At 42.8% G+C, this 25,050-nt stretch overlaps 1 protein-coding gene across 1 annotated transcript in view; it reads right to left on the reverse strand.

Moving 5' to 3' along the window:
- Positions 1 to 703: 703 nt before the first annotated feature.
- The window catches only part of LOC142143096 (aminopeptidase NAALADL1-like), a 45,599-nt gene continuing 21,252 nt past the window's right edge, over positions 704 to 25,050 (reverse strand). Inside the window, exons 4-19 of the mRNA XM_075200809.1 lie at positions 22,011 to 22,130; positions 21,479 to 21,668; positions 21,172 to 21,265; positions 19,926 to 20,024; positions 18,706 to 18,791; positions 17,699 to 17,818; positions 16,730 to 16,815; positions 16,554 to 16,617; positions 15,334 to 15,401; positions 14,216 to 14,304; positions 12,404 to 12,494; positions 11,511 to 11,592; positions 10,244 to 10,414; positions 7,321 to 7,408; positions 3,934 to 4,026; positions 704 to 2,084 (exon numbers count right to left, since the gene is read on the reverse strand). Of these exons, the coding sequence (XP_075056910.1) occupies positions 1,901 to 2,084; positions 3,934 to 4,026; positions 7,321 to 7,408; positions 10,244 to 10,414; positions 11,511 to 11,592; positions 12,404 to 12,494; positions 14,216 to 14,304; positions 15,334 to 15,401; positions 16,554 to 16,617; positions 16,730 to 16,815; positions 17,699 to 17,818; positions 18,706 to 18,791; positions 19,926 to 20,024; positions 21,172 to 21,265; positions 21,479 to 21,668; positions 22,011 to 22,130 (1,725 nt within the window). The 3' untranslated portion in view covers positions 704 to 1,900. The remainder of the gene's footprint in view (positions 2,085 to 3,933; positions 4,027 to 7,320; positions 7,409 to 10,243; positions 10,415 to 11,510; positions 11,593 to 12,403; positions 12,495 to 14,215; positions 14,305 to 15,333; positions 15,402 to 16,553; positions 16,618 to 16,729; positions 16,816 to 17,698; positions 17,819 to 18,705; positions 18,792 to 19,925; positions 20,025 to 21,171; positions 21,266 to 21,478; positions 21,669 to 22,010; positions 22,131 to 25,050) is intronic.

Consider the following 25,050-nt stretch of genomic DNA (forward strand, 5'->3'; position numbering starts at 1 on the left):
GGAAGCTCCTCCAGGGGGCGTGCTACACATACGTGTACACGCTCCTGCTGTGCTCGACTTGCACGCCCCCAGCTCCCCAGAGTTACTTTGCGAGCAAGTTACTTTACATAGAAAATATGTTCTCAGCTCTAAATTGGACCCTGTATAGCTGCACTTTCTGATCTGACCTACAGCTATCATCCTCTCTTTATCCATATAAACATACACAGTATAGAGCACTCCCTTGTGTCTTGTTTAGTTCACTATATCTCCTCTAGATTGTAAGCTCTAGTGACAAAGGTCCTTTTACCTTACTGTTTCATTGTATGTATCTGTAGGGTTATCATCCTCTATTATTATTATTTATTCATCATCATTATCAATTATTTATTTATATAGCGCCACTGATTCCTCAGCACTCATTCACGTCACTCCCTGCCCCAATAGAGCTTACAGTCTAAATTCCCTAACACACACACAGACTAGTGTCAATTTGAAGGCAGTTAATTAACCTACTGGCATGCTTTTGGAGTGTGGGAGGAAACCGTTCCAGAGGAAAGAAGCGGGGAGAACATACAAGATACACATACACACAGATAAGGCCATGGATGGGAATTGAACTCATGACCCCAGTGCTGTGAGGCAGAAGTGCTAATCACTGAGCCACTGTGCTGCCCAAATATTATTATCCTTTATTGATAGTGTGTGTGTGTGTGTGTGTGTGTTTGTGTGTGTGTGTGTGTGTGTGTGTGTAGAAATGCGGTGGAGAGGAGTGATTAACCGCTTTGTAGGTGAGGGTGTGGAGTTTGAACTGGACTCTGTAGGGTGAACGGAGCCAATTTAGCTACTGGCAGAGTGAGGTATAGAAATAACAAGAGAGTTACAGTTGTGTCCAAGGACCTGATTCTGGAGATACTATAAAGTGGAAGCGGCAGGATTGGGAGAAGGAATGAATGTGGGGGGTGAAGGAGAGGGAGGGTCAAGGATCACACCCAAGCAACAGACTTAAAGTAAGGGTGGTACTTTCAATGGAAAGAGAGAGTGGACAAGGTAAGAAGACCTTGGAAGGGGATTGGATTTCTGTTTTCACCATGTTCAGTTTAAGAAAGCGATAAAGGACAGGGGGGAGGTAAATCTGAGTGTTGTCGGCAAAATGGGGGCTAAAGAAGCTGATAAGATCAAGGGAAGTAGTGTAGAGGGAGAAGAGCAAGAGGCAGAGAACAGCCCCTTAGGGGACAGGAAGGGGGAGAGGATGGGAGATGAGGCAGAGATATAGACAGGGACAGGTAAACCCTGAGAGCGCAGTGTACTTCCCATTAAGGGAGCAGCTTTGTTGGGATTTGCAAGTGCTGGCCTATCTATAGCCATTTCTACGGAATCCATGTTGGGGAAATTGTACATAGGAACATATTAACATTATTATTATTATTATTATTAACTTAATTTATTTATATAGCGCCTGCATATTCCATATCGCTTTCCAGTTTGGAACAAACATAGTAAAAAAATGACACTGGGTATTATTTAACAAAGATCGCTATGGTGCTTTGTCCTGTTAGAAGAAAATTCTTTGGATAAAGCATTATTTCCAGTGTTCAAAGGTTTGTGTGATAAATGAAGACATACTATTGTGAGCTCAGTGAAGGTTTGCTGTAAATTTTGGGGGACAATTATTAGTATCTGCAGAATACCTAGTGCGGGAAAAGGTTGGATACCTGGGCCTGCATCCACCAAAACATCCACTTCCGGCCAAGGCTTGCAGGCCCTATATGGTACCAGTGTTATTGTTGTATTATCTGCATTAAACATCACTAATTAGACAAACAGAGTAGGAGATGCCGCCGTTCTGTTTCTTCACAGTAGATTAGCGAGAGACAAACTCTGCTGTATCTTCTACAAGTCTGCGCTGATTAGTGTCGATTTATATATTGGTGACAGTCTCCAAGGTTGAAGCAGCGTTCTCCACGGCCTGGATGGCGATGGTTAGCTGGTGGTGGACAAGATCCCAGTGTTCTCTGAGATCGCTTTCAGTAGCTCTCTGGTAGGCGTCTGCGAGACCAGGAAAGGTGGCCACGCTGGACGTTCGAGTGGCCCAAAGAACATGACTACGGACACACACAAAGAAAGATAATGAGCACATCTGTGGATATAGCAGCCAAGATAACTGATCATTTCATGCGGTAATAATGCAGACTGGTGTTTAATGGGCACTCAACATATTTTACTTAATTTTCCATTTGTTTATGAAACACATGATATAATTTGAGACAATGTTTCGCTATTATACTGTGGGAAGTTCTACACTTAGAGGAGTTGCCCCCTTTTAAACAACCATTGCTGTTTAGGAACACCACCACCCATCATTTACTCCTTTGGTGGGGGGCCCTCCTACCCAGAACCCTCCCTGTTTCCTGATTAGCTCCAGCATCGACATCGCAAGAGGAGAGAGCCGCCAACATTGACAGTAAAAAATGAAAGCGATTTTCAAACTCTCCCTCGTTATATATACAGTGAATGTATCCTGGATGAAAGAAGTCATGGAGCATCCAAACAGGAGATTCGCTAATGATCCCCCCTCCCCCCTCCTTCCCATCCTGTTTGAAATTCACTTTAGTAGTTTTAAAGAAGAGTAAACAACAACAATAAGGACATTGAACATATAATCGATTCCATAAATTAAGGCATCACAATATAAATGATAACATCAACCTAACTTATCAGAATAAAAATTGGTTTGATATATTAGTCAAAACAGGCATCCTATGTGCATAACGATGAACAATAACGATATAATAATAGAATGTATAGGAATCATGAGCATCAATAACCGAGAAAAAAAAATCCAATGGGGTAATAGGGGATAAGGGGATATTAACAGGGGATAGTGAAGGAATGGTAGTTGTTTACGCCAGGGTAGCATCAGGTTATGTCAATGAGGGTGAGACCCCCAGATATAGGATGAATACATATACAGGGATGGGGGGAGGGGTGGACCTCCACATCAGGGAAAACAAGCATGTTTATCAAAGATCAGAAATCACCAATTGTGTATTCTCAGCTCAACTGCCTAAGAAGATACCACATGGTAAATTCAATCAGTATGACAATATTCCGTTGTACAGGGGCTGTTAATGAATCAATGTACAATCCCCACTTTTTAATGAACCATATCCTTCCTTTTTCAATATCAGAGAGTGTAGCTTTTCTGTCTGAATAAATAATATCTAATATTTCTGTCTGAAGTTCGCCCAAGGTTGGAGGAAACGGGGATGTCCATTATCTTAGGATCAGCTGTTTGGCTGCAGTGACCATCATTGTTAGGGCAGGTAGCAACTCAGGGGAGGGTAAAGCATCCTTCCAGGCATCAAAATTAGCGAGGAGGAGTGGTTCTCTAGATCCAGTCACGTGTATTCTGAAACTATGATTGATGAAATCTGTAACTTTAATTCAAAACTTTTTTATTTTCCTGCATTCCCAAAAATTATGTGACCAATCCGCTATTTGCGTTTTACATTTTGGGCATAGCCCCGACTTGACCCCCCCCCATCCTATGAACATAAACAGCTAGGACAACAGGTTAATCCCACCAATGTTGACGCCTCTCTTCTCTCCGCTGGATGAGGCTACATTACGATTATGTTAGGAGTCTGGGTAGAGGCCCAAAGAAGGCGCACGAGGAGAGTGTCTTTAAACAGCGTGATTTTCTAAAGGTCAAGTGTAGAACTTGACATCTAACTTATCAGTTGACTGATAAAAGATATCAATGCAAAATGCTCACCGGAGCAATAAATGGGATTTCAAATTTGTGCATCGAAAAGTAAACAGTGAAGTCAAGAAGACAGCAAAATATAAAAGTTGGAAAATATAAAACAAAGTAAAATGCAAATATTAGAATTTGTGTCATTTTTTTTTAAGTCCCAAATTAAAACCACCACTGGTTAGAGCAATTTGTACCTGAAATACAACCTGTCCGGGAAGGCCAAATGATTAATGAAAGCTCTGTCCAGAAGCATAAGTTGGTCGTTAATCATCCGAACCTCAAGTGGTCTGGAAGTATAGAGAGACAATATTTATAGTAAGCTGGACTCTGGAATGTCCTATTTCTATACAAGGCTTCTATTTATATGCTTTAATAAGTGCTTAGCAAAATATGCAGGCAACTGTGTAACTTTGTACAGCTTAACTTTGTATATTTGCACTTACTAAACTAAGGTTAAATATCAGCCACATACTCCATCAATATCACTAGCAAATAGAAGGAATTTACATATTTCCGTTATAAGAATAGCATTGTCTCACAAAACCAAAAAACAAAGGATATTATCTTTATTGAAGGAATTGTGGGCAGAGAGATGCAAATTGTTCCTTATATAATGCCAACTACACATCCAGACCTGCTGGTTTATAGCACAGATACAGATAGATATGTAGGCCATGTATTCAACTTGCATACAGCTGTTTGGTGCTTATTAGTTCTCATCAGTGCAAGGTATGAAACAATGGTGACTTGTAGAGGACCTATAAGGAATAACCAGTAAGGTTAGGTAAGATGAGATTTTGTAGTGGATATATGTAACAATATTCTGGTTAAAGAAAGCTATTGGTGCACTTGATTTAAGCTGGCTGGCTTTTTACTGTGGTGTGCAATGCGCATGCAGCCCGTGGGAGACATCATTGGCTAGTGAGCACTAATAACCAAATGAACCAAGAGTGTCAGCCTGCAGCTCCGGAACACTGCAGTGCTGGGAAAAGCTGCTTCAGTCTGCAGATCCCAGGGCTTAGCACCAGTCATCGGTGTATGTCCAACGCACAGATAGGACAATCTGCCTGGGAACATGAACATCATTGTGTTTAGGCAGAATGGGGTAGTGTGTGGCTAAGGACACCGAAGCATGGCCAGATTACCCAATTGCTGTGATTACATGTGTGTGCACTGGTGACATAATCATACAGACACATGGCCCCGTTGGTATACTGCCGTGTGGGCATAGGGCACTGATGGTATCATTATGTGGGACATTGTATGCCTAGTTGGGTGTGGAAAACGGTAAGGGCACCGTTGGTCTATTATGCAGCAAGGGAAGAGGAATGCTTACAGAGACAGAACAAATAATGGTTTACACACACACACACACACACACATATATATATATATAAATTAGTTTAAGAAAAAGGTTTTGTTTAATTGAATTATGTAATAAAGTGCCTTTGTTTCACAAGTGCTTCAATTTCTAAAAATCATTCTAGTAGAAGAACATATACACATTTTTGTATGCAACAATTTTTCAATCTGGAATAGTGGTATGTTTACCTGTACCCCTAGTTAGGTTGTGTATAGTGCAGTGTGACCCCCAGTGGTGGAGTTACTGCCTGAGCAGCCCATATGGCAGCCACAGGGCCCAGCGGTGGGGGGGTCCCTGGCGATGTTGGCACATCCGCTCTTTGCTTGTCTGCACTTTCCCCCGTGCATGCTCAGAAGTGCAGAGGGATGGACTTAAATCGCTGGGGACCCCCCAAATGTTGCTACTAGGCTTCACAGTTAAGTATTACACCCCTAGTGACACCTCTATACGTTAGGAAAGGGGGCACAGAATAGAGAAGGGTATATATAGGGACTTCTGCCAGTGTCTGAATGACTGAGGCTGTGTCAGGGTATAGTGGCACTGTATGGGTGGGCAGTACTGCTGATGGATAGAGGTACAAGGGGGGCTTCCCGGGGATTTGTAGATAAGTGTTAGACGACTTTGTGAGTAAAAGTTAATAAAAGAACAGGTCTCCATAGATATACAACGACTTAATACTAAGTGTTCACATGGTCTCAATGAGTCAATTGACATTTACTAACTGATATGAAATCTGACCCACACAATATGTGAGATGTCATTATAAATGTATCCAATTATATATATACACTGGGTAATTATTTCATTTTTGCCTGCTTCTATGTATGCTTGTAATTAACTGTCTGCTTTCCAAATTGGTATTAACCTTTTCTCATGTTCCTCAAACCATTCCTGAACAGCTCTGTTCTACTAAACTCTTATGTAACAGCCAATGTACAGTCATGTTTTACTTTATACAAGTGGGAAATGCTGATCACACATTAAAACAATTGTGTTCTGTATTTAAATTAATACATTACTTACACAACTGAACTGTAGCTGGATAGGCTTCTATGACAATTTATGGTGTTTTCCAGGAAGTGTAAAACTCCTCCCCCTATGGGCCATTACCCACTGCCCAAAAACCCTAGTGCAAACCAGATGTGAGAAGGCATATAAACGCCATGCGCTGACAGGTGTTTTTGATATGAGCTTCTCATTCGCTATACCAGTAGTTCATAGGCGCCAGACACATTCGCGAGTCAAGGCCAGCGTTTAAACACCAGTGGGTAAGGACCATAACAACAGACAGTGGGCTCTGAAGTACTTTTCAATGGTAACTTAAGTGACACCTTGGGCCTGATTCATTAGTGATCTTATCTTGTGCAAAAGGTAAGATGCTTATTTTAAGAAGAAACAGGGAGATGAGAGTGAAGTTAAGATGGATTTTTATCTTAACTTAAGAAATTTTTCACTTACGCAGTGGATTTTGCTTCTTTTCTCCCTTTTCTGGGCATGAACAGAGTGGATTTGCTTAAGATAAGCAAAAAACGGCAGATAATATAACTAATGAATCAGGCCCCTTGTTTTTGAACTTGTGATTATGTCTGGATACTAGGGTATTTAAATTTTATTTGGCATTGGGCACATTTACCGAATTATGTTCGCCAAGCCTGAAACATGCTGTGGCGTTTACTAATAATATAAGCATTCCGATATTGTCCTCTCTGATTATTCTATGTGAGAGGAGAGAAGCGTTCCTTTGTGTCTGCTGCTTGAGGGTTACATACACTGCTTCTGGGAGTGGGTGGTTTTGGGAACCCATTAGTAAGTAAGAAATGTGTTTCCCAGACATCTTTATCATAGGTCTAGCCTACTGAGCTGGCAATGCTATAAAGGTAATATTTCATATGAAGCCATACTCACAAACTGTATTTATAAAATAATTATTATATGTACTTTAAAGTGTAGCCATCACCAGCATCCATCATGCAGCTATTTTGCATGTTGAACCAATATCTGACAATTCAGCAGGCTAAGAACAAGTGATAACATTGAGGCACGAGGCACAGAATACCTCACACCTTACTAAGGTCACTGGTTTCTAGTGAATTAATCAGTGGTCTATTTATACAGGCCACAAAATGGTTTCCATCCCTGACTATAACAAGTAGACTTTACATTTCTTTTAAATTGCAAATGACTATGGAACTAGGTAATATATTGATAATAAACTTACCTTCTTTCTGTATTCTGTAGATTTTTAATTTTCTCTTCCAAACCCTCAGCTGCAGACTTGTACCTGTTAATTGCGGTTTTTAATGGCTCTAGAACACAGATTTATCTGTTTAATACAACGGAACAAAAGCACAATGTATATATTTACATGCAAACAGCTATTATGAAATCTTTACAATGTTATGTCACATGTGATCAAAGAGGTAGAATGTTCATCAATATTACTGATACTGGTAATAAAGATATATATTGGGTTAGATTTTGAACCTGTTATAGTTACTGGCTATTCCCAAATAAAATTATTGGGGGTATTTTAAAACTATGAAAATGTGAAATAATTTTTCAGCAAATGTTCTGTTCGGCAGATCACACTTCAATATTGGGTCAAAAAAGTTTTGCTTGTCGTTTCAGAATTAGAAATGAGCGCAGTGACACAAATAAAGACCCCTAAATCCCAGTGCTGGGTGTCGCTCAGACCTTTACCCACCTTTAAAAACACATTACCATACACATACAGTATATCACACATAACTCATCCACAGATATATTGCCTCTGCTCCCTATGTTTGTTAGGACTGTCCTTATTTTGAATTAGGCCTGGAGTACTTCTGTGCTACCAGAGGTGCTGCTGTTACACCTGGACAGTTTCTCCTTGTCTGCAAGGGGCTAAAACCCACCTGTGTCTGGCCTTTTTAAGACTTCCTTTTCCTACAGATTAGTGACAGTTCATTTGTCTCTGCTGTTAGTTCCTGTGATACTCATGTTTGCATCCTGACTTACTCCCTGGCATTTGACTCCAGTTTTGTTCCTATGGTTTTCATCTCCTCTTGTGACCCAGACTCTGACTTCGTTTGACATTGCTCCTGCATAAACCACCCAATGCCAGAAGAAGTGTATGTAACAGGACAAATCATATTGTGGATGTTTCGGCTTCTGACACCTGGCTTGTCTGACCCTCATTTTGCCTGATTCTCCCGTGGATCATACAATGCCTTGTGCCTCCTGGCTAACCTAGTAATCCAGTCTTCTGGTGCCTGCACCAATTATGTTTGGTCTCCAGCTCACCTGCTTACCCTGGTAACCAGCATTACCAAGTGCTTGGTTTCTGTCTGACAAATATCTTACCAACATTACCTGTTGTACCTATGGACTTGTGATAGCTGTATTACCATTGACTGCATTTGATTATAACCTGTGTGACCGGTGTGCTAAACAAAGACACTCTCTTCGCATTCACAACTATTGTCAATGGTTTTCACACTGGGAATCTGTAACAATGTCTCTGGCTGCACGGTAATGCCTGTCCCTCCTTCTCCTTGTAATTTGTTCCCTCTCCTTGTCTGTACTTCTTCCATGTCCACTCTTTCCTCATAGCAACGGAAGTTTCACCTTGGCCAGTTTAGTTGCTATAGAAGACTTTCTATCACAGGAGTGATGTACGGTACTTCTGCACCAGAGAATATTGACTGGGGTGATTTTAAAAAACGCACCTTCCCTTCCCCTAAAACCCTGCTTCCTGGACACTTTCCTTGTCTCCTGAAACCCCTTCCTCCTCACTGGGACCATGACACTGCTCCCGCTTCCCTGAGACGCTCTACTTCTCATGTTTGCAAAAATGTGAACATGACAAGACAAAAATGTTATATGCTTTACGAGGACTAATCTTTGTACATTAGTAAATGACCCTTGCTGTATTTTTTTCTTTTTTTTAAAAAAAAAAGCAGAAATGTTTTGCAATCATCTATTCACTTCCTAAAGCCACAGTGATAAGGATATCTCTCTTTCATACCACAAGTGCAGTTTAAATCTGAATTACCACTTAAGTGGCAGGACATAGTGATGGAACTATTGTCAAGGTAGGGGGTGCTGCCACTGTGGGGTCCGAGGACCCTGCTCTGCTCTTCTGCATGGGGACAGACACATGAGCAGTGAAGCCACACCATATTACATAGGCACTTTTCAGAGAAGCTATATAACTGAACACAAATTAATACAATTATTCATTTACACTATTATCTTATAGCCTCACAAGGCACCATTTATTTAACTCGATTCCTCTACTAGCAGCACAAACCCCTAATGAAATCACATGACGAAACGCGTTGGGTAGGACGAATGCAACTCTCTTTCAATGGTACTGGTCCTTTTGGGATTCTGTGTCTTATATATTCAATGGCATAGCAAATTCTGATATAGGACTACTGGACCAATGCCATCTCTTTAAACAACACAGATAAGTTGTATATTGTTCTTATATTATTAATGCATTTTTAACCTCTTTTATAATAACAATTATTTTTATATACTGCTCTGTTATTGTTCTTTGTACACATGTCTGACGTCCCTACATTTGAAATCGGGGAAGATCCTTGACGTTCTTCATCTTGATAAGTGCACTGGTTCTCAGTAGGGGGTACACACTCTACCTTTATACCTAATATTTCACCATTGGGTTCCTCTGTTGTTTATCTTCTCACAAATGTTTATGTTTATATAAGGGATGATACTCTCCGTCTCAGGCAGCAGGAAGACTAAGCACTTCCCCAGGTATATCCATAGGTAAACTAGTCCCAATTACATCCTGAACACATACATGTTGCATTTGTTATCAATAATATGAAATATGTACCCAGCCCCTGTGGTGTTTTATGAACCTGTATTCTGTAATGTTAAACGAAGATGATCATTTTTGGAAACGCCGTTTAATCTCTCTGATGCTTCAGATACACTAAAACGACCCTCTGTTCACGTGAATAGGATTCTCAACATGAATCATCGACTATAACAGTATTTTGTTTTGAAAACACCTCATTTTCCAAACTCATCTGTCAATCATGTATCCCTGACATTATCGCTTAATCGTTATAACAGAACAGTAGCCAGGAGAAAGCTGTTAGCGTCATATTAGTGCTTTGCTCACATACCCAGGGAGATGTTGTACTTGTTGAGGTTGGCCTGAAAGCTCATGGCCTGCGTATAGTAATTCTCCAAAGTTTCCACGTAGTCTCTTACTCCTAATGGCAGGATAAGGCTGTCCGCGAGTCGCAGGAGTACATTGCCAGCTGTGCGCCCCACCGTCTGGTGGCTGGTGAAACCTACAAGGAACCCACACACATAGGTTGGCACTGCCCACTGGTTTGCAGGAAAGTAAAATAACATAATGTTAAGAATCTACCAGACTGAAATTATTTCTAAATTACAAATTCTGCACGACATAACTCCGCTCACAGGCCTAAATAACGTCATCTTTAAGCATCATCCCATTGGTGATTGTTTGTGAAAGTAGATAGTAAATCTACCCACCCATGCTTAAAAAGAGCACCCCAGTGTTTGTATCCCCATGACAGGACAGCTGATGTCATCGGAAGGTCAGTTATGGCTGAACTATTGCCAACTAAAAGTGTAGGAATGTGTATTAAAGGTTACCAGTTGTCTGTAGTGGAGGCAGCCATTTGTGGGCTGAATAGAGGTTTCCAGCTGAATTTTCATGAATATATATCGGTTGAACCCGCAAAATGGCTACGTCCAGTATGTGTAGTCGATTGTTATGCTTTCAAATAAATTAATTTGCCTGTTGGCTTCCCTTTTGGAAGTTTATTGAATTTCAAGAATGAAATAATACCATACTTGCCTACTCTCCCGGGAATTTCCGGGAGGCTCCCGAATTTCGGGAAGTCCTCCCGGACTCCCAGAAGAGTAGGCAAACCTCCAAGACCCTCTAAAATCCCGAAATTCATTGAATGGCGGGGCAGGGGCTTAATTTACGTCATTAAGCCCCGCCCTCGCTATTCAATACCTTGAATTTCTGTTATTTATGGTAGGGGCGAGCCTATAGTGACGTAACGACGTCGTTACGCCCCCTCCTACCCTCTGTCACATGATCTGTACTCCGGGATCTTCCAGAGTACAGATTTAAAAAGTAGGCAAGTATGAATAATACATAAGGTGATTTTGACACCCCACGTTGCTAATAATTATTTGGCATTCCCCAATTAAATGATAGAAATTAATTAAAAATTTGTCAAAGTTTTTCTCGATACTTCACTTTTGAAATATGGCCCCATGTGTACGTCAGACAGTGCAGTATATAATTACAGGAATGTACATACAGCTCTCCCAGTATAGAGATGACTATTATGGTATTATGTGAGTGACACCTCTACATTATATACTTAGAATCCTTGTACTTACCTGGGTCTATATATTTAGATGCATAATCGAAAGTATCAAAAGCTGTGTGGTAAGCCGGGTATATGCGAGCTGATGTTACTCTCTGTAGGGCGTAAAGGAGAAAGACACAATTAGCCTCTAGTGCACAGTATATGATCGCCCAACCCAGGTGCTCAGTGGAGTAAATAGTGTTTGGACTGCCAGGGAAAGCGAAGCTTCTCCTGATTTACCCTTACCAAAAACTACCCTGGTATTCCAAATTACCCTGGAATTTGTAATTTTACCATGACAATCCTATGTCTATTATTAGTGAGGTTTACCATGGCTTTTTTTTCAAGGGGAGGTGCAGAGTCTAATGGGTATTTGCACTTCACTGCGGACAGATCGTGGTCAGGAATGGTTCAAAGGTCATGGGCAGGCAGTGAAGGTGCACAAACGGGCCAAGGTGGGGGCGGATAGCTAACAAACAGGGGTCAAAATTACAATATCAGATTAAAATGGGTAATTTAGGAACCCCACAAATGGAAAACCCAGTACGAATGTTCTGGTGTGATGTCACACTTATACTTGCTCCTAATTTTACAGGAAAGCGCGGGGATCCTAGGGCTAAGGGGCAACATATAGGGCGCAGACATTTGAACTGACCGATGGGGATTGCTCAAAAATTAGCCTTCTGCACACAGCAACATACCAAGGGGCTCTTTTCTAAGTCTGGATTGGGCACTGAACTAAATAATTACAATCTTCAAACACACAAAAGTGATTCATGTAATAAAGACAGTATCGAAATATAGTATATAGGTCTTTTGCCCACAATGAATGTATCTCTGGCAACAACTTCTTCTACTCGGTCATTCCAACCACAAACTAAGAACCCTGCCCGCACTTCTCATTGCTTTAAGAAGACAATTTACCGTGTCATATGTATAAGCAATATCCATGCAGGTAATTCCCAGGTAATGCAGAAAGGGGGCGTAGTCACTGCCGATTCCCAGAGTTCCGATCCTACAGGAATAATCATAACAAGAGCGATCAGTAAGACTGTCAGCTCGCACTCAGGGAAAGGCAGTATTGTGTTTATAGTAGTGTGTGTCAGTTATATTGCAGTGTACCTGTCTGCGATATACAATTGATTGATCAGTTTACTACATGTACTGAAATGATCAGTCCAGTCATGTGATAGATTCAACAACGTATCCATCACATACAGTGTGTATGTGATGGGTACATAACCGTCCCGAACATGTGCAGCCACATCAATTTCAGTTGAGGCCAAATCCCGTAGGTTGTCAAAAATCGGGACTGTCTCACACAAAGATCTGCAGTAATGCTGGACCTGTGGCCAAGAAAAGCTGGGCTTGCAAGTTGCAACACCAAGTGATGTGTATATATGTTCTATACAATAAACATTTGTGATGTAATATCATCATTATCTATTATTTATATAGCGCCACAAATTCTGCAGCGCTGTACAGAGAACTCACTCACTCACATCAGTCACTTCCCCAAAGGAGCTTACAGTCTAAATTCCCTAACATACACACACAGACTGAGAGAGACTAAGGGCAATTTAATAGCAGCCAATTAACCTACCAGTATGTTTTTGGAGTGCGGGAGGAAACCGGAGCACCCGGAGGAAACCCACGCAAACACGGAGAGAGCAAACAAACTCCACACAGATAAGGCCATGGTCAGGAATCAAACTCATGACCCTAGTGCTGTGAGGCAGAGGTGCTAACCACTGAGCCACCATGCTGCCCATGTAATAAGCAATTACCCTTATTCTCCTCCCACTGCGCCAGCACTTAGAGACATCCCATTCCTTACTTGTAAACTTGAAACTTATTGACTTTCCCTCTGATGGCCCTGTTATCCCTCTTCCAAGCCCTATACACGGGGATGGGGGGGGTCGGGGGAGTTGACGATGAGCCAGCCGCTAAATCAATGCTTCCAACGCTTTGTTTGCGTTAATTACAGTTATAGTGACAATGTTTGTGTTGTTGTGCTATAAAAGGTTTCTAATGATTAATAAGAGGTGGGAAAGCTGTTCTATGACTTGCGTTATACAGAAGACTGGTACATTTATATCCTAACATTGCATGCAGTGCACCCTGAGATTTATAGGTATCGTACAGGATGTGTGAGTTACTCTGTGATGTTGTTCTGTGATTGTGATGGACTTTTTTTGCCTGGAAAATATGAATAAAAGTATAAGTTAAAAAAAATGTCTGTACTGAGTCTGTAATAAGCTATGGTACTTCTCATGAGAGTATGATAGATCCTAGTTGCTAGTAGTTAGGTTGGGTTCTTATGAATATTGGTTCAGACCAATAAATGCTTTGTGGAGGCAATAGGTGAACATTAACAAGTTATATGTTGTACTGTGTTGTTATTAAAAGCTGCACTACCACCTTTGAAAAAGATTTACTAACACGTTTCTTTTTTTCCCCGGGGCTCTGTCGGTTTTGTAATATAGAACCAACAAATTCATTTAGTTTGACAACTTAAAACGTCCGTGGATGGGTATGTGAGCGGGTGGGTCAGTCATGTCCGTCCCCCCTGTTGTTCTGCCAGGGCTGTAACAGGAACAGAGAAGGCCTGGGAAGAATGGCCCCTGGTCTCTGGTTGGGGGTGAAGGGGTTGGGGCACCTGAGTGAAATCTGTTCCATAGTTAGTATTGCAGCAATAGGTTGATGGTTTGAGATACATTAGAATGACACCCGTACTGAGGAATTACGCCATGTTGAGTGCTGGTGCGATTGGAGTGATTCTTCCAGTTATCATACACTGTGAGGGAGTTACCTGGGGTTTTCACCTGTGGTAAAGAAGATGGTAAGACATACATTAATAACGTGAACACCTTGTAACTCAAACGTAGCAAAAATCCACAGCAGCCAATCAAATTTGACTGCGATCTACTTGGAACCTAAGCTGGTCTGTTCGTCACATCTTCTCATGAGCATGAATCTCCTGTGGACACATGGAGCTAAATTCACCAAAGATGTAGTTCTACAGAAAACAGGAAGCTTTTATCAGGGGGTAGTGGTGGTTGAGTACATGGTGTTTTGTGATGATAGGAGGGGAGAGGGGTTCAACAAACAGGGCCTACATTTAAATTCAGGCCTTTTCAACTCTCCATAGAAGAGGTGACAGTTGACCCTGGCATTGGAGAGGGACCATCAGTGGAGGAACTTTACACTCTCCACTGTTATGGTCATGATTATGGAACATGAGGTTCTTCCGCATAGCTGTCAACTGCTCCTACTCAAGACAGCTACCCAGCCACTTCTCCCACCAGTCCACGAATGCACAGTGACTATGTCGCTTTTCCTGATATAAAAGGACAGGTCTTGGAGCAGTCTCTTTGCTGTTATTGAGTGTCTCAAGTGTAGTAAAGGATAGATCACCTTTCTCTTTCAATACGCTATGTGCAAAATGGAATATCTTTGAACATTTTTGTAAAAATTCCACTTTTTGTGAGTTATTCCAGAGCACACCATAACTTCTGCACAACTTTAAATCTCGAAAGTCGGTGTATGATCTGGAACAAATGCCAGAGAAATACAATGCAATATACCTGTGTCAATATCTCCTAAGTCTGTTGGCTGAATCCGTATTTATGAAAATGCAGCCCACAGTTTCATTAGGAAGAAGTAGTAATAATGGAGCACAAAATGCCTTGGTGATGTAAGAAGTTCCTAGAGAACTGATAGGCTGCATCCACAAAAGGCAACTTGCACTTTGTACTGTTGGGTTGTACATCAATACCCAACAGTGAACTGGAATTTGTATACAGTATAACGTCTGCTAGCTTTGTGTATCTCTCTTCAGATCATGGGGTTACCTGTTTGGTTGCAGTAAAGACCACACTTTGTGCTGGCGGAGTCCCCTGGACCCTCAGTGTCGCGTTGGCTAAAGAGAGAGAAGTTTGCATATTACAATGTAATAAGCTGGTATTCAATAAACAACATCTCAACAAAGTCCTGACAGCGTTGGCTATTAATTAAATGATTATTATTTTTCAATGTGATAGGCCTTTGAAAGAAATATGGCGATATAGAATATTTCCATACCTTTATTAAGTTTCATATTGTGCAACAATTCTAATCCTAAAGTCTAATTTTGAATCTCCATAAACTGCTACAGTCTGGGGTATCCTGTATTCTACGATACATAGATGCCATTCTGTTAACAAGCTTAAGAAGGTTTATTGTAGCTGTCACGAACGTCCAGTCCCGTCTTAGATACAGCAATCTGAAACAGCTGGCCGTGACTGGAGTTACCTTAGTCACTTACCAATGAATACACCTTTTTCCACCACCATGAAGGATTTACTATGGAGTCCTTACGTTCACCAAAACCACTTATTAATGTTTCACTCTTAAATCACATACACATGTAGTGTGAGCCTCACTTGGCTTCGTAAATTCACAAAGAATCACGGTGAATATGCCAGATTAAGTGTATTTAATCCGAAATATGTTTCCAAGGCTTAAATACAAAATAGTTAAAAACAAGACATGCATAATAAGTTGCACAAATAAGTTTCAGAAATGAAATAGGAAATAAAACTAGACTCACTAACTTATTAGTTTAAGACTTGGCGTGAGAGAAGTACACTTTGGGAAAAATGGCACACTCCAACCTAGGTAGGTTTCCCCACAGAATGAACAACATTACAGGGTAGCCAGCTGATTTTTTAACCTTCTCACACTGCTCTCACCCACACCTTTGGAAGTTAACCCAATGTCAGGGCAGACTGGTTCACAGAATAACACAGGGTTTGAGATATATATATACGCCTGACATTTCAAAGGATAGGATTTCTCCCTTCTGCTCTGTCTGGCTGGTCAGAGTGTTTACACAAACTCTGTAAAGCCTCAGAGATGTTATCTGTGTGGCCTGGCTACTTTCAAAAGACTCTTGACACTTGCACAGGTCAAATTCATGTCATTCAGCAAAGCACACTTGTTACATACAAAAGACACACGACATTCATGAATATCAAGGGAAAGTAATAATCAGTGATTAGGTGCAATACATAATCGCCACAGTAGAACTCACCAAACACAGAGATATCCACATTGATGTAGGCTACAGTTCTGTCTCTTAACTTGCTGTAATATTCCTCAAATGGAAAGATAAACACATTATTATAATGTTATAGATCTCTAGAACGAAGCTTGAAATATTTTTTTTCTGCTCGAAAATTTATGCTCCGTGTGCTATCACTGAGATACCTCAGCAAATTCTGTTGAGCCAACCAGTCCAAATTCTTCTGCACCCCAGCTGCCAAAAATGATGGATCTTCGAGGACGCCATTTACCTATAAATATTCCATACATTAGGAGCACAGTCACATTCAGAAGACATTGAGAAGATATTGATATTATAGATTAACTATTGGTATAAAGTGGAATAAGTAAGAGGGTGGAGGTAAGGATTCCAGGAAACTAGGATTGGGGTCGGGATTTACTAAGGGATCCAAATACGGCTAAATCCAAAATAATTTCAGTTATCTTACAAATAATAAATCTATTTTTCAGTTTGATGACCAGCATATACTTAATCCTGATATGGATTTGGACCATTCCTACTACAAGACATATTTTTCACATCACCAGATATAGAATACACGTGTTTTGTCAAGGTCCAGAAACACCCAATGCACTTGTTTTAGCGCAATGCTAACAGTCCATACAATACGATGGAAATAATGTTTCCCGTTGAAGGAAGTCCAGGGATGTCCATTGACTCTTTATGTACATTTTTGCTTTTTCATTTCTTAACATTTTGTATAGTAATAATGTATTATTTCAGTCATGTAAAATTGATCTGTGGGCTCGATCAGCGCTGAACTTTGTATATGCATTTATTTTATACAGGGATAAGTAAGGCTTGATACCATGGAGGTTGGCAAGGCGGTGATGGGGGGATTTTATGGGGCTGCCCTGAGACAAAATGTAAATCTGGGCTTGAATAGCAGACTTTACTGTCACCGTATTTGTTCTAAGGGCGCACCACCAACCCACCCCCCTTCCCCCAGGCTGCCCTGAATCACACCCCTTTTATTGTTCGAGAAGTTCCATAGAAATTAAAAATAAAAGTGAAAGCAGACAATATGAAATGAGATGTCACCTTTCACAAAGACATTGGTTGAGGTTGGTCATACAATGCTGAGGTATGAGTGTGTGAGAGATTGGCAGTACCATTTTTTAACTTAGTGCCCAAAACTCTTGTTATCTCCAGCATCACAGCAGTCCCACTGCTTGGATCGATGGCTCCATGTACCCAGCTGTCTCTGTGGTTGCCGTACATGACGTACCTGTCTGGATATACAAAGAAGAGGAATTGTCATCCCAGGAGAATTTATCCAGTAACGCGCCAGCCCCACATTAATCACACAAGCTAGGTAAGCACCAAGTGCTGGTAAACGTACGGTATGCTTACTAGCTGGTCTGGTAATTGCAGCGCACACATATAAAAATGACTTACAATGCCGGCACTGAGAGCAATACATTCTATTAAATCTCATGCTGTCTTGTTCAGAGCTACATCACCCACTTGGCAACCTAGACTTTCACCTAGGGCAGTGGGCAATGAGGGGCACCAGAGTCAGCGCTATGGGAGAGGTGTGGGCGACCAATGTGCATGCCCTAAGCTGTGCGTGTTGTGATTGGTAGTTCAGTAACTTGCTGCTGCTGAACTGCCAATCACAGCAGAGCAACCTTTTAAGATAGAACACCAAACGGCAAAGGAAAAGGGGTAGTAGCAGCATTGTTGTGGCTGCCGGCACACGCTCTCCAGACTCCAATGAAAATAAAAGCTCAACAAAATTTAGAGCTAATATAGATTCCATTTAATAGAGTGGTTTGGTGGAGACTGCAGGGGATTGCCAAGGGAAAGGCCTATAGGCAGGGATGATTTGAGGGGTGTCCAAACCAGTATCTTGCCTTGGTCTCTGATCCTGCTGCATGTGTTTTCACAGGTGTCGGCAAATAATAAATTGATATGGTCAAATGGAACTGTGTGAATACAATATAATATGGAGGGATTCCGTTTATAGCTATCGGTAGGACGGTATAAATGGCGGCAGAGCTGTAATCTAACCTGTGTCTCTCATCTTATCTGTACTGCCCGACTGTTGCATAGAAGATAACTATAAAAAACACAAATGTCATTGACAGCACTTCATTCTGTATAATGATGACCTCACCTGGTTCCACAGCTCCTCGAATCATCCCCATGACGTTAGCTGAAGAGCGTATTGTTCGCTGATTGTAAACGTTAACCTGGACATCACTGAGACATAAATTTAATGCTGTTACAATATTGATAGCATTATGTTATTGTTATACAGCAGTCTCTATGTATTCTTTTCCTGACAGTTCTTCTACTGGTAAAAGTCCAAGAGGAAATGACCGTGTTTCAGTCCGAGTCAGTACAGGACCACGAGCAATGGGGCTCTACTGAGTACGTGCCGACGAAAGGCAGGGAGGCGCTGGAGAACCCAGCACTGGCCCTGGCAGCTGCTGGACAACCCAGCACTTGCCCTGGGAGGTCAAGATGAGAGTGGAGAACCTACAGACCACACTTTGAGGGACATTTACAAAAGTGCTAAAATGCACCTTCCACGGTGCAATTGCTTTTAGTTTTTGTGCAAATGCTCCGCACGTGGCTTTTACATATAAAAATGGCGGCATGTGTGGGGCATAAATATTCCATCCTCATTTGTGATTGGCTGGGTGATTTGCAGGTGTTTCTTGCTGAGTGCAGGCTAGCCATAAGGGTGTGTCTAGAAAGATATTTTTTTTGCTGGAAATTTAAATGAGATTCAAGCGGAGGAGAGTGCATATAGGGGACATTCCCTGTATATAGGAGGGGGAATCTGCAAAGGATTTTTGTCCTTGCAAAAAGGAAACCCTTTTGCGCCTTTCTTGCCTGGTAAGCACGCTTCCACTAATGTAATAAAAACAAGCACAAAAAAGTGAGACATGTAAAAGACAAGACAAACTAGTACGCTTACTCTCATGAATAAGTTTAGCCATACATGAAGATAAAATGAGCAATATTTTAGGAAAAGCTGAAAAGTTTAAATAAATAAATGGGGTAACTCTAAAAAGAAAGTCGGCTAGAACCTTGCAAATGGTCCTAGAGACGTGTAATGTTAATGATAAAACATAAAACATCAACAGAAGGACCACAAAGTGGTACAGAGTCTTTTCAGAAAGAATACATTATCACGGACTATTATAAACCTGAAGCTCTGCGTTCCACCTGAACCAGCGGGTCCCCCGATGCCTGCCATGATCTGATAATACTATCCTAGCATCACCGAAATGTGCCGATCACATTTGCTTTCTGTCTTCGCATTTTTCTGGTCCACAAATAACCCTTCCTGATATCCAAAATAACTTCCTTTACCATGTACATTACCTGTTATTGTATTTATTTTGCAGGAAGCCTGGTCCTATGTTATAAGCACAGCCCAGAGATCCTTGCCAGGCGTCTGGTGCTGGGGGTCCATCCATCTGACTGTGGATAGAGAAACAAAACCACAGTCACAGTATAAACATAATATATATACACAGTCAATGTGAACCTAATTCTCTAGTGCCATATATAAGTAGCAGATAATAATGGCAGTCATGTTGTCAGTATCAGCTGGAGGTTTTTGGTGGTATGGCGTAGGATCCATACAATGCAGTTATTGTCCTGTTATCATTACACACATTACATTGGATAGATGGGCCACACGGGAGTACACTCAGGAGCGCAGATCTCTGGACAACAGTATGGGAGGTTTATTTGTAAATTCATAGTATACATGTTTGGCACATTACAAACGCCAATGTGAAATGACTATAGCCAGTTGTCCCCTGCCCTCCTCTTTTACACCCAACCAATCAAAAGAATTCTCACACTGCCCGCTTGTGATTGGCTGTCAGTAAGGTGGAGCCCTGTAGTATCCCAACTTTTATCACTGCATGGCGGTGCTCATAGTTGCAGGTTATCTGTCTTTGTATGGAAACTTTTCAGGGGAAGTTCTCATTAGGACTAGGATGGATGTACCAAGAAAGAAATAAGAAGAAAATATTTTAATTTCCATTTGGACTACAAGAATCAAGAAAGAAGAAAAGAAGATTTTTTTATTTAAATTATTGAACAAGAGTATTGAAGAGTCTTTTATTAAACTTTTTTTTTATAAATTGTGTATTTGTCTATGCGTTTTTTTACTCTTTTTGTATAAAAGGGACTTTGAGACACCGATTCATTATACTGGGACATCTGAGATGGCAAAGTTTCCACCCCAGGGCTCTGAATCTTCCTAATTAACCTGGATTGAACCTTAAACTTTGTACAATTTGGGGTCAAATGCCTTCTTAAAGCACTGGGAACTTAGAAAACAGCATTCCTTGTTGATTGGCAACGATTATTAAGATCAAAAATGGCCAAACCAATTACTGACACTTCAATATTTCAACATATATTTGCAATGTTACTTGTTGACCCGGATATGTACAGTAGGGAGGGCATTAGAACACAACTCACTTTAATGACACTGAAGCAATGACATCAGAACTATGTTTATACACATATTATTCACAGTTTAGACAAATATAATGACATCACTTGTGTATCATTGATACATAATTACAAGCTTGAAAGTGGAGTAAATTACCATATTAACTCCCGGGCATCCTGGAAGCCTATGGGCTGAGCCGGTATGTGGGAGATGCCTTTTATCTCAGACTCTGGAATTCTGTATGTGAACTCTGCAAAATAAGTACTGTAGTATCAATGGTGAGACAAGAAGAATTGTGGGAGGTCTGCATGCATAAAAGAGAGCCTTGTAATTGCTCATCGATTATGCAAATTAAAATTATAATTGACAAACGATTGGTTGATATAAAATGTATACAGGTTGGGTGTCTGGAGAGAGAGCAAAGCAAGAAGCACTTCTTGCCCCTCTGCCAGCCCAGCATTACCTTTAGCTGGATAGTAGGGGGTCAGCTGATCTCCAAAATTTTCTTTGAATGAACCACGTTCTACACCGGATGGGGGCATATACCAGGAGTTAGGGTACGTGTCACCAGGATCAGACTTCCCATCGTTTATGTCTTTCGGGTCAGTGTAAATGATTACTCCGATAACTCCAAAGGCGGCAGCGTTAATTGCCTGAAAATTCATACCGGACCATGTAAGTACTGCTGCACACACACCCCTGCTTATATCTGCCTCACTATGCAAGAACCAAGTCCTTGATCAGGTATCTAACACTGAACATACAGAATAAAGCTATTACTCTGGAACCATACCATAGTGGAGGTGTTGCCCATAGCAACCAATCAGATTCTAGCCATCATTTCCTAGAATGTATCAGATAAATGATAGCTAGAATCTGATTGGTTGTTATGGGAAACACCTCCACTTATGTTTTTTAGACATTTTAGTAAATCTACCCCACAGCCTTTCCGTATTGTATATTACAGAATATTCGAGTACACAGATATGTCTCACCTTATTAACTCTTCCTATTCCCCCATAGCGTACGATGGCGATCGTGTTGGTTAGATTTATAGAATTAGCCAGGTGTTGAAAATCACTTATTCTGCCCTGATTGGCATAAACAATTTTCCCCTAATAGATAAAGAGAGAGGGTTGAGAGAGACAACAAGAAGCTGTAAAAAAGACATATGCTGTATATTAAAATAAATACGACATTTCCTGTGATGAAATCACCTGTGAGTGAAGAAACGCATCAGGAAGGAGAGGACACGGGTGTTACACCACATCTCATGCAGCATTTGGCCGTGAAGACTGCCTAAAATCACGTTAGCTCCATATAGGAGTTGATGGGATACTGATTGAGTCCGTCTGAAATTATTTATCCTCTAAAGCAGGATTGTCCAACCTGCGGCCCTCCAGGTGTTTGTGAAACTACAAGCCCCAGCATGCTTTGCCGGTAGACAACCAGTTGATAGCTGGAAGGGCATGCTGGGACTTGTAGTTTCACAACACCTGGAGGGCTGCAGGTTGGACAGGCCTGCTCTAAAGGGAATGTTATCTTGGATACTAAACAGTGATTACCCGTAACCCCAGCACCGGGGAAGAAAGACTACCTTTTGTACATATAGGAGCTACCGAAGCACGGACTCATTCAATGATCAGGAAAGTATCACTGTGATATATGTGTAGAGGACTTACCTGTCCGGGGCCGTCGTCATCCCTCGGGCGGCGGTCCACTCCGTTCAGCCGGGACGGTGAGCCAATCAGGGCTCACCTCCCGGCCATTTCAAAAAGAAGCATGGCGACGGACCAATCCGGGCCCGCCATGTCATCACGTGGCGTCGCGTCGACGCTACGTGATGACGCTAGCGCGGCGCCGACTATTTAAGTCGGCGCGCGCGCCGCCATGTTCAGTTCGACGGCGGAGAGAGTCAGAAGAGGACGTGTCGCGGAGAGCTGCGGGATCAAGACCAGAAGACAAGCCAGCGGAGACCAGCAGTGGCGGCAGAGAGCCCTTGTTAGGGCTAAGAGCGCCTCTGCTGCCTGAAGACCGGCGGGATCAAGAACCGAAGACAGCGGAGACCAGCAGTGGCGGCAGAGAGCCCTTGTTAGGGCTAAGAGCGCCTCTGCTGCCTGAAGACCGGCGGGATCAAAAGCAGAAGCCGGCGGCAGAGCAGAGAAGCAGCGGCAGGCGGGGAAGGAGTCCAGGAGAAGCTCCCCGAAGACAGCCCCAGGTAAGGCCTTGCCAGGCAACTCCTCTCCCGGGCCCACGCCCGCAGTACATATAAGAAAGTCGGGCACAAGGCCCGTTGGCACTCCATAGTAGGGGCACAAGGCCCAGGGACCTGGGCACTAGGCCCCAACGTGGTAGTGGGCCAGTAGGCCATTAGTATCTATATAAAGGGGACAAGCCCCTGTTAGTTAGAGAGGGGGACTCTGAGCCCCAGGTACAAGGGCACAAGGCCCTAGGTAGTTAGTGGCCTAGAGGCCATAGGAAGGCCATAGGGCCTGGTTAGGGGCTGGTAGCCCATCTGCTATTAAGGGCACAAGGCCCCCAGTCAGCTAGGAAGGCCACAGGCCTCAGGCAGGGGCTAGGACCCCTAGGTAGTAGGGCATAAGGCCCTAGTGAGTGGGCTCAGAGCCCTGGGTTAGAGAGGGGGCTGAGGCCCATTAGTCAGAGCAGAAGGCTCTGTGCGTAGCTGGGCAGAGACCCATGGTGTGTAGGGCCTAAGGCCCTGGTGGTGTGAGGTAGAGGCGTGGGAGCCTCGTGAGAGTAGACGCGGTCCTGTGTGAGGTGAGCACACGTGGTTAGGAGGTACGGTCGAGCGTAGGCTCCCGTGGTGCTGTAGCAACCTGCTGGTTGGCTAGCAGCGGTGTGTTCGGGTAAGTAGCGGCAAAGTACTGTAGACTGTATCTATTTATTCTGTCTGTGTGGCGAGTGTAGTTTACATTACAGTATTTTGGTGTGCTTTCTAACTGTGTCCAGGGGCAAGACGTCAGGCCCCCATTAAAGGTAGGCTCTTGTTTCCTGTGGTTTTCCTGTGCTAACCCGTGCTGTGTGGGGACAAGTGTAAGTAACAGCATACACATAGTCAGGGGAGAACACACGTAGTGTCCCTGTCCCTTAGGTCCCCGGGGTCACACTGGTACCCAAGGGGGGTGGCTGAGTGAGTTGGTGGCAGTGCAGCACACCTTGAGGCAGTTCCAGGGGCGGCCGTGGTTCTGATCAAGGGTCCTCAAGGCCGGTTCCGTGCAGGTGGACCTGTGGTTCCGGACGAAGGGACACGTGTGAGATACCCGAGTACAGGCAGTCGGGCGGTTCAGTTCGATCGGCTGTTCCGTGCGGCAGTCGGCCCGCGGGTTAGTGTGCTGTTTTACTGAGCCTCAGCCGGGCTTAAAGAACCCGTACTTGGGGCCTGTGTGTGACTCCATAGCAAGAAGGCAGCTTCTTGGTAAGACCTGGGTGAGGGGGTTAGGAACCACCCTCCGGTTTAGGCTGTGAACACCGGCTGGTGTTCCCCGTAGCGTGTAACTAGTAGTTCCGTTAGTGCACCACATTTAGTTAGTCCTAGTGTTTGACGTAGTTGCGTTGCCGACCATTAGAACGTTGTTAGGGTCGGGTCGCCGTTTGTAGTTAGTCCAGTTTGTGGGTGCCATCTTAGTTCACGGAGAGCGTAGAGGGAGGCTGTGTGTCTTGTCATCCGCAGGAGTCGGGAAGGTGCAGGAGAACCGGATCGGAAGTGGGAGTGTCCCGGTGAGTATCACGCTCGATTCCTCCTTTCGGTTAGGCCCTCACCGGCAGGTGTGTGAGGCACTTGAGGCGGGATTAGTCCTCGGATTAGTCTTGGCCTTCAGTGCCTGAAGTCCCCCGCGTCTTGGCAAGAACAAAGTGAGGAGGCGGCAAGGAGCTTGGACTGACCGTGTCTTCGTCCCTTGCCGTAGTCTCGGACAGCCCTTACTTGGTAGACTCGGTTTAACTGTGTGTTTCCTTCTTAGGCGTTACTTGCGGGCGTCCGGAGAAAACCCAAACCGGGACCGAGGTGGGATCCAG

This window comes from Mixophyes fleayi, chromosome 3 (genome assembly GCF_038048845.1).
Source record: "Mixophyes fleayi isolate aMixFle1 chromosome 3, aMixFle1.hap1, whole genome shotgun sequence".
Taxonomy (NCBI): Eukaryota; Metazoa; Chordata; class Amphibia; order Anura; family Limnodynastidae; genus Mixophyes; species Mixophyes fleayi.